Below are 9358 nucleotides of genomic sequence, written 5' to 3'. Positions count from 1 at the left end.
GTAAGACGCGGACAGGCTACGACGTTTCCGACCACGTCCGCACCGTCGCTACTTCACGCCAGTTTGACAAGATGTCGGGTTCATTTGCACGTCCGTCGCAGACAAAGCAAGCTAACATGTCCGCCCCAGCACCGTCCCCAAAGAAGGCCAAGAAGGCGCCCAAGGCCCCTGCGGCTCACCCGCCCACCACCGCCATGGTCACGGCGGCCCTGGAAGCGCTCAAGGACCGCAAAGGTTCTTCCCTCTTGGCCATCAAGAAGTACATCGCCGGCAACTACAAGTTCGACGTGGAGAAGAAGGGACACTTCATCAAGCGCGCCCTGAAAGCCTTGGTAGAGAAGGGCACCCTCATTCAGGTGAAGGGTACAGGAGCGTCGGGATCCTTCAAAATCAACGTGGCAGCCAAGAAAGCCGCCGAGAAGGCCGCAAAGAAACCTGTCGCCAAGAAGCCGGTCAAGAAACCCGCGGCCAAGAAGGCCGCCAAGCCCAAGACCGCCAAGCCGAAGAAGACCGCGGCCAAGAAGGCTACCACCCCCAAGAAGGCCAAGAAGCCGGCCGCCAAGAAGACTAAGAAAACTCCGGCCAAGAAACCAGTCGCCAAGAAACCGGCCAAGAAGACGCCAAAAAAGAAGCCGGCCGCCAAGAAGGCAGCGCCTGCCAAGAAGGCGGCCAAGCCCAAGAAGAAGTGAAGATCCGACCGTCCAAGTTTCTGAAAACCCCGGCCCTTTTCAGGCCACCCACATCCTAACAAAAGAACTATGTCAATCACATCAAAGTTATCACTTTTCCACACACCATATGCTCTCAGAGAAAAGGAATGAAATAACATATGTAAGATAGAAAAAAAATCTATCAAAAGACCCCCCCCCCCCGAACACACAGACAGACCACCACCAAAAGAATGGGTGGATAGACGCACACACGCACAGGCAGACAGAATTTCGCCGAGGCAAAATTGAGCAATGAAGTAGACGAATGCCTTGTTGCCATTGTATGGCTAGACGCACGAGCGTTTGCCCGAGTGTATGTAGCCCATTGCCATTCTATAGCGCAAGCATCGTTCATTCGCTATCCCCAAAAGTGCCGAGCTTGCTGCAAAAACCGGATCGTGGAGACACGAAACCTGACCAATCGCAAGCTCGGATTTCAGCCCGAGAACCAATCGGACGGCAGGGCGCCCACCAATTGTAATCTGCGGACATCTGATTAGCGGGTGATATAAATTCACTCTCCACCGCTCGCCGACTACTTTTGATATTGCCTTGCACTTGAGCGTAGACGAAGTTCATCCGTTCGACATGGCACGTACCAAGCAGACCGCCCGTAAGTCCACCGGTGGCAAAGCCCCCAGGAAGCAGCTGGCAACCAAGGCCGCGCGCAAGAGCGCACCGGCTACCGGCGGCGTCAAGAAGCCTCACCGCTACAGGCCGGGCACCGTGGCCCTCAGAGAGATCCGTCGCTACCAGAAGTCCACCGAGCTGCTCATCCGCAAGCTGCCCTTCCAGCGCCTGGTGCGTGAGATCGCCCAAGACTTCAAGACCGACCTGCGCTTCCAGAGCTCGGCGGTCATGGCCCTGCAGGAAGCCAGCGAGGCCTACCTGGTCGGTCTCTTCGAGGACACCAACCTGTGCGCCATCCACGCCAAGCGCGTCACCATCATGCCCAAGGACATCCAGCTCGCCCGCCGTATCCGAGGGGAGCGAGCCTAAGGCGGACCGAAAACAACATCAACAACCCCGGCCCTTTTCAGGGCCACCCACATATCCCAGAAAGATCTGTATCCTTCACCTTTCTCTAAACAGACGCAGTTGTTGCGCCTGAAATACAATTACTCACGACTCGCACATCCCCCCCCCCCCCCCCACACACACACACACACACCATATACCTGTACACGCAAATCAATTCAGCCGACAGTGACTTTATTAACATTAGAGAATGTTATGTGACCACGTGCATCCGGTCGCGAACATAAAACCTGCACACACATTTGATATACATATATGTCAGCTAGTCTTAGACGACAAACTTGTAAGATGCGGGCCGTCTAAGAACCGTATTGCGGTCATTTCTTGTACTTGTGTGATGCGGTCTTGCTCACGAATTACTTTAATTGTCTGTCAGCTATCTTGGACTGGGATATGTTATATGTAAGGTTACTTTTACTGCTAGATTGTCTTAGTCTCGACAGATGTACTGTATGTGTGTGTTTATATCAATTCGTATATCTGCATTGTGCAGTTTGATTCAGTGTGAAGAGAATACAGTTTTTTCGAGAGGATGTGGGTGGCCCTGAAAAGGGCCGGGGTTCTGTTTCTTTCGTCCGGACATTACTGAGCCTTGCTTGTCTTCTTGGGCAGAAGCACGGCGTGGATATTGGGCAGAACGCCGCCCTGTGCGATGGTCACTCCGCCCAGCAGCTTGTTCAACTCCTCGTCGTTGCGGACGGCCAGTTGAAGGTGACGTGGGATGATTCGGGTCTTCTTGTTGTCGCGGGCAGCGTTACCGGCCAGCTCCAGGATCTCGGCCGTCAGGTACTCCAGCACGGCCGCCAGGTACACCGGTGCGCCGGCACCCACGCGCTGGGCGTAGTTTCCCTTGCGCAAGAAGCGATGCACCCGACCGACCGGGAACTGGAGACCCGCACGGGAAGAACGGCTCTTGGCCTTGGCGCGTGCCTTGCCACCTTTGCCACGTCCAGACATCTTGTAGTAGTCGATTGATTTACGTCAAACGGCAGAAAGAATGAGAGAATGAAGAGGAATTATCTCCTGTCCAAACACTTTATACCCCGCTGCTGGATTCACGGCTTCCGACAGCGAACCAATAGAGAGAGAGCTAACTCTCGAGGAGAGGTTCTACCACGTCCGCGCCTTGGACTAGACAATCCCCAAATTTGCATTGTTCTCCGATATAAAGGCCAGGCCGAGACGAGTGCGATTATATTCTTTGCTGTCTAAACACGCCAAGAACGTCTTCGTCATGCCACCAAGTGGAAAAGCCGCCAAGAAAGCCGGCAAGGCCAGGCCCGCAGGAGACAAGAAGCGCGGAAGGAGGAGAAAGAGAAGGGAAACCTTCGGCGTCTACATCTACAAGGTGCTCAAGCAGGTGCACCCCGACACCGGCGTCTCTAGCAAGGCCATGGGCATCATGAACTCCTTCGTCAACGACATTTTCGAGAGAATCGCTGCCGAAGCTTCTCGACTGGCTCACTACAACAAGCGCTCCACCATCAGCAGCCGCGAGATCCAGACCGCCGTGCGACTCCTGTTGCCGGGCGAGCTGGCCAAGCACGCCGTCAGCGAGGGAACCAAGGCCGTCACCAAGTACACCAGCTCCAAGTAAATCGACCGACGCCTCTGCACGACAAAACCCCGGCCTTTTTCAAGGCCACCCACATCCTCACAAAAGAGCTATAGCAATCACATTCCAGTCGAAACAGCGACTACACACAACCCACGCACACGCCACTAACCTGGGATCGCAGGCGACATAAAACAGTACAGAACTAACCTGGAAAACACACAACAACTACAAAAACAACAGAATGATCATGACAGAAGACAAACAACAAAGAAAGTGAATTTTGACGTAATAAAAGTCTGCACACGTTCTTATTACACCAAGCAAAGGTGACGCAACAACAAGCTTGCGCCACTTGCCTTCTGGAACAACTGTCGTCTGTGACGTTCCTTAGAACACGTAGAACAATGGATTGGCCGTCGATCGGCGTTCCTTTTCCAGTCAAAACGCCATAAACATACACTAGTAAGCAATGTCTCACAAGTGTAATCAAACTTCTGATCGACAACGGTGTGTGTGTGTGTGTGTGTGTGTGTGTGTGTGTGTGTGCGTGAGTGTGTGTGTGTGTGTGTGTGTTTGTCTCTCTGTGTGTGTGTGTGTGTGTGTGTGTGCGTGCGTACGTGCGTGCGTTGCGTGCTTTGAGCATGCTAGCAATGATATCATTACAACTAGCTGACTGTGTTTCGGGCAAATTCATCCGTTTTCTTCGCTTTATTTTCTTTTCTTCTGCTTTCGTGTTTTCCCGACAAGATGTTTGTCTTGTCGGTGTCAAATTCTCCGCGTAGCATTGTCTTGCTTGGCTAGTGGCTTGCTTCCCATTGGCTAGTGGTGGCGGCGGCCAGGACTACGCGCAGGTCCGCAGGGCGGTTATTAATGCGGCTCAGCCAGGCCGTCTGATCCATTCTCGTTCTGTATCGACAAGAACATCGTAATCATCATGTCTGGACGCGGCAAAGGAGGCAAGGGGCTCGGAAAGGGAGGCGCTAAGCGTCACCGCAAGGTTCTTCGCGACAACATCCAGGGTATCACTAAGCCGGCTATCCGTCGTCTTGCCCGTCGTGGCGGCGTGAAGCGCATCTCCGGGTTGATCTACGAGGAGACCCGAGGCGTTCTGAAGGTGTTCCTTGAGAATGTGATCCGCGACGCGGTGACCTACACCGAGCACGCCAAGCGCAAGACGGTGACCGCCATGGACGTTGTCTACGCTCTGAAACGCCAAGGCCGCACCCTGTACGGCTTCGGCGGCTAAAGCAGAATCTGACCATCGACAAACCCAGGCCCTTTTCAGGGCCACCCAAATCTCCCCAAAAGAGCTGTATCTTCTCACAACGAACACATGTACACACCTGACTCGAACAACGAGCATAATACCAAAGACAGACCCAAGCCGGTCATGCAAACACACAACAATGAACTAGTATGGTGGTCCCCACTGTTTTCTTTGTAGTGCTAGTGATAGTCTTGTTGAGAGATGTTCTGCAAATATGTGTGCACGGTTGGATACTAATAAATGCGTGTGAAGCGTAGTATATATGTTTTATTTTCTTGGTATACGTGTGAAGAATATGATTGAAGTGGCGTGTTTGGGAGTGTGTGTTATGTATCAAAGTTACTTATGATCTATATCTTGTCGAGCTCGTTCACGCGTAGTGAAGTTGCTTGGCTCAAATATGATATATCTGCGTCAACAAAAGTCCGGGAGTGTTCATCAATTCATGTGCGCTCGCTCGTTTCTCTGCATGCAAACGATCAGCCGTCGGCGTGGAGTCCAGGGCGTGCTTACTGAAAAGTATGGCAAATATCTCAATATCTGAGGGCCAGTGACCAGCCGCTTCCATCAAATTAGTAAGTTGGACATGTCCTCTTGTACAGAGACCGAGTCAGTATCAATTTTGATACTCGGGAAGGGAGAAATTCAGCCGTAAAGTTAGAAAAGAAACACAAATTTGGCCGAGACAGACAGTAAGACGCGGACAGGCTACGACGTTTCCGACCACGTCCGCACCGTCGCTACTTCACGCCAGTTTGACAAGATGTCGGGTTCATTTGCACGTCCGTCGCAGACAAAGCAAGCTAACATGTCCGCCCCAGCACCGTCCCCAAAGAAGGCCAAGAAGGCGCCCAAGGCCCCTGCGGCTCACCCGCCCACCACCGCCATGGTCACGGCGGCCCTGGAAGCGCTCAAGGACCGCAAAGGTTCTTCCCTCTTGGCCATCAAGAAGTACATCGCCGGCAACTACAAGTTCGACGTGGAGAAGAAGGGACACTTCATCAAGCGCGCCCTGAAAGCCTTGGTAGAGAAGGGCACCCTCATTCAGGTGAAGGGTACAGGAGCGTCGGGATCCTTCAAAATCAACGTGGCAGCCAAGAAAGCCGCCGAGAAGGCCGCAAAGAAACCTGTCGCCAAGAAGCCGGTCAAGAAACCCGCGGCCAAGAAGGCCGCCAAGCCCAAGACCGCCAAGCCGAAGAAGACCGCGGCCAAGAAGGCTACCACCCCCAAGAAGGCCAAGAAGCCGGCCGCCAAGAAGACTAAGAAAACTCCGGCCAAGAAACCAGTCGCCAAGAAACCGGCCAAGAAGACGCCAAAAAAGAAGCCGGCCGCCAAGAAGGCAGCGCCTGCCAAGAAGGCGGCCAAGCCCAAGAAGAAGTGAAGATCCGACCGTCCAAGTTTCTGAAAACCCCGGCCCTTTTCAGGGCCACCCACATCCTAACAAAAGAACTATGTCAATCACATCAAAGTTATCACTTTTCCACACACCATATGCTCTCAGAGAAAAGGAATGAAATAACATATGTAAGATAGAAAAAAAATCTATCAAAAGACCCCCCCCCCCCGAACACACAGACAGACCACCACCAAAAGAATGGGTGGATAGACGCACACACGCACAGGCAGACAGAATTTCGCCGAGGCAAAATTGAGCAATGAAGTAGACGAATGCCTTGTTGCCATTGTATGGCTAGACGCACGAGCGTTTGCCCGAGTGTATGTAGCCCATTGCCATTCTATAGCGCAAGCATCGTTCATTCGCTATCCCCAAAAGTGCCGAGCTTGCTGCAAAAACCGGATCGTGGAGACACGAAACCTGACCAATCGCAAGCTCGGATTTCAGCCCGAGAACCAATCGGACGGCAGGGCGCCCACCAATTGTAATCTGCGGACATCTGATTAGCGGGTGATATAAATTCACTCTCCACCGCTCGCCGACTACTTTTGATATTGCCTTGCACTTGAGCGTAGACGAAGTTCATCCGTTCGACATGGCACGTACCAAGCAGACCGCCCGTAAGTCCACCGGTGGCAAAGCCCCCAGGAAGCAGCTGGCAACCAAGGCCGCGCGCAAGAGCGCACCGGCTACCGGCGGCGTCAAGAAGCCTCACCGCTACAGGCCGGGCACCGTGGCCCTCAGAGAGATCCGTCGCTACCAGAAGTCCACCGAGCTGCTCATCCGCAAGCTGCCCTTCCAGCGCCTGGTGCGTGAGATCGCCCAAGACTTCAAGACCGACCTGCGCTTCCAGAGCTCGGCGGTCATGGCCCTGCAGGAAGCCAGCGAGGCCTACCTGGTCGGTCTCTTCGAGGACACCAACCTGTGCGCCATCCACGCCAAGCGCGTCACCATCATGCCCAAGGACATCCAGCTCGCCCGCCGTATCCGAGGGGAGCGAGCCTAAGGCGGACCGAAAACAACATCAACAACCCCGGCCCTTTTCAGGGCCACCCACATATCCCAGAAAGATCTGTATCCTTCACCTTTCTCTAAACAGACGCAGTTGTTGCGCCTGAAATACAATTACTCACGACTCGCACATCCCCCCCCCCCCCCCACACACACACACACACCATATACCTGTACACGCAAATCAATTCAGCCGACAGTGACTTTATTAACATTAGAGAATGTTATGTGACCACGTGCATCCGGTCGCGAACATAAAACCTGCACACACATTTGATATACATATATGTCAGCTAGTCTTAGACGACAAACTTGTAAGATGCGGGCCGTCTAAGAACCGTATTGCGGTCATTTCTTGTACTTGTGTGATGCGGTCTTGCTCACGAATTACTTTAATTGTCTGTCAGCTATCTTGGACTGGGATATGTTATATGTAAGGTTACTTTTACTGCTAGATTGTCTTAGTCTCGACAGATGTACTGTATGTGTGTGTTTATATCAATTCGTATATCTGCATTGTGCAGTTTGATTCAGTGTGAAGAGAATACAGTTTTTTCGAGAGGATGTGGGTGGCCCTGAAAAGGGCCGGGGTTCTGTTTCTTTCGTCCGGACATTACTGAGCCTTGCTTGTCTTCTTGGGCAGAAGCACGGCGTGGATATTGGGCAGAACGCCGCCCTGTGCGATGGTCACTCCGCCCAGCAGCTTGTTCAACTCCTCGTCGTTGCGGACGGCCAGTTGAAGGTGACGTGGGATGATTCGGGTCTTCTTGTTGTCGCGGGCAGCGTTACCGGCCAGCTCCAGGATCTCGGCCGTCAGGTACTCCAGCACGGCCGCCAGGTACACCGGTGCGCCGGCACCCACGCGCTGGGCGTAGTTTCCCTTGCGCAAGAAGCGATGCACCCGACCGACCGGGAACTGGAGACCCGCACGGGAAGAACGGCTCTTGGCCTTGGCGCGTGCCTTGCCACCTTTGCCACGTCCAGACATCTTGTAGTAGTCGATTGATTTACGTCAAACGGCAGAAAGAATGAGAGAATGAAGAGGAATTATCTCCTGTCCAAACACTTTATACCCCGCTGCTGGATTCACGGCTTCCGACAGCGAACCAATAGAGAGAGAGCTAACTCTCGAGGAGAGGTTCTACCACGTCCGCGCCTTGGACTAGACAATCCCCAAATTTGCATTGTTCTCCGATATAAAGGCCAGGCCGAGACGAGTGCGATTATATTCTTTGCTGTCTAAACACGCCAAGAACGTCTTCGTCATGCCACCAAGTGGAAAAGCCGCCAAGAAAGCCGGCAAGGCCAGGCCCGCAGGAGACAAGAAGCGCGGAAGGAGGAGAAAGAGAAGGGAAACCTTCGGCGTCTACATCTACAAGGTGCTCAAGCAGGTGCACCCCGACACCGGCGTCTCTAGCAAGGCCATGGGCATCATGAACTCCTTCGTCAACGACATTTTCGAGAGAATCGCTGCCGAAGCTTCTCGACTGGCTCACTACAACAAGCGCTCCACCATCAGCAGCCGCGAGATCCAGACCGCCGTGCGACTCCTGTTGCCGGGCGAGCTGGCCAAGCACGCCGTCAGCGAGGGAACCAAGGCCGTCACCAAGTACACCAGCTCCAAGTAAATCGACCGACGCCTCTGCACGACAAAACCCCGGCCTTTTTCAAGGCCACCCACATCCTCACAAAAGAGCTATAGCAATCACATTCCAGTCGAAACAGCGACTACACACAACCCACGCACACGCCACTAACCTGGGATCGCAGGCGACATAAAACAGTACAGAACTAACCTGGAAAACACACAACAACTACAAAAACAACAGAATGATCATGACAGAAGACAAACAACAAAGAAAGTGAATTTTGACGTAATAAAAGTCTGCACACGTTCTTATTACACCAAGCAAAGGTGACGCAACAACAAGCTTGCGCCACTTGCCTTCTGGAACAACTGTCGTCTGTGACGTTCCTTAGAACACGTAGAACAATGGATTGGCCGTCGATCGGCGTTCCTTTTCCAGTCAAAACGCCATAAACATACACTAGTAAGCAATGTCTCACAAGTGTAATCAAACTTCTGATCGACAACGGTGTGTGTGTGTGTGTGTGTGTGTGTGTGTGTGTGTGTGTGTGCGTGAGTGTGTGTGTGTGTGTGTGTGTTTGTCTCTCTGTGTGTGTGTGTGTGTGTGTGTGTGCGTGCGTACGTGCGTGCGTTGCGTGCTTTGAGCATGCTAGCAATGATATCATTACAACTAGCTGACTGTGTTTCGGGCAAATTCATCCGTTTTCTTCGCTTTATTTTCTTTTCTTCTGCTTTCGTGTTTTCCCGACAAGATGTTTGTCTTGTCGGTGTCAAATTCTCCGCGTAGCAT

The 9358-nt window shown here is 52.8% G+C and overlaps 4 protein-coding genes across 4 annotated transcripts; 2 read left to right on the top strand and 2 right to left on the bottom strand.

Moving 5' to 3' along the window:
- LOC136449029 (histone H1-like) lies at nt 1-715 on the top strand. The gene has a single exon (XM_066448803.1). It carries the CDS (start codon nt 72-74, stop codon nt 687-689), a length of 618 nt encoding a protein of 205 aa, XP_066304900.1. The 5' UTR covers nt 1-71; the 3' UTR covers nt 690-715.
- Nucleotides 716-1905: 1190 nt separating this feature from the next.
- On the bottom strand, nt 1906-2832 carry LOC136448675 (late histone H2A.2.2-like). Its single transcript, XM_066448314.1, has one exon. The coding sequence runs from the start codon at nt 2703-2705 to the stop codon at nt 2331-2333; it is 375 nt and encodes a 124-aa protein (XP_066304411.1). The 5' UTR covers nt 2706-2832; the 3' UTR covers nt 1906-2330.
- Nucleotides 2833-5244: 2412 nt separating this feature from the next.
- On the top strand, nt 5245-6071 carry LOC136449169 (histone H1-like). Its single transcript, XM_066449023.1, has one exon. It carries the CDS (start codon nt 5337-5339, stop codon nt 5952-5954), a length of 618 nt encoding a protein of 205 aa, XP_066305120.1. The 5' UTR covers nt 5245-5336; the 3' UTR covers nt 5955-6071.
- A 1097-nt stretch (nt 6072-7168) lies between these two features.
- LOC136449170 (late histone H2A.2.2-like) lies at nt 7169-8095 on the bottom strand. Its single transcript, XM_066449024.1, has one exon. The coding sequence runs from the start codon at nt 7966-7968 to the stop codon at nt 7594-7596; it is 375 nt and encodes a 124-aa protein (XP_066305121.1). The 5' UTR covers nt 7969-8095; the 3' UTR covers nt 7169-7593.
- Nucleotides 8096-9358: the final 1263 nt, after the last annotated feature.

Source organism: Branchiostoma lanceolatum, chromosome 14 (genome assembly GCF_035083965.1).
Source record: "Branchiostoma lanceolatum isolate klBraLanc5 chromosome 14, klBraLanc5.hap2, whole genome shotgun sequence".
Lineage (NCBI taxonomy): Eukaryota > Metazoa > Chordata > Leptocardii > Amphioxiformes > Branchiostomatidae > Branchiostoma > Branchiostoma lanceolatum.
The sequence above is the reverse complement of the archived record's forward strand: the minus strand, read 5'-3'. Positions and strand labels throughout refer to the sequence as shown.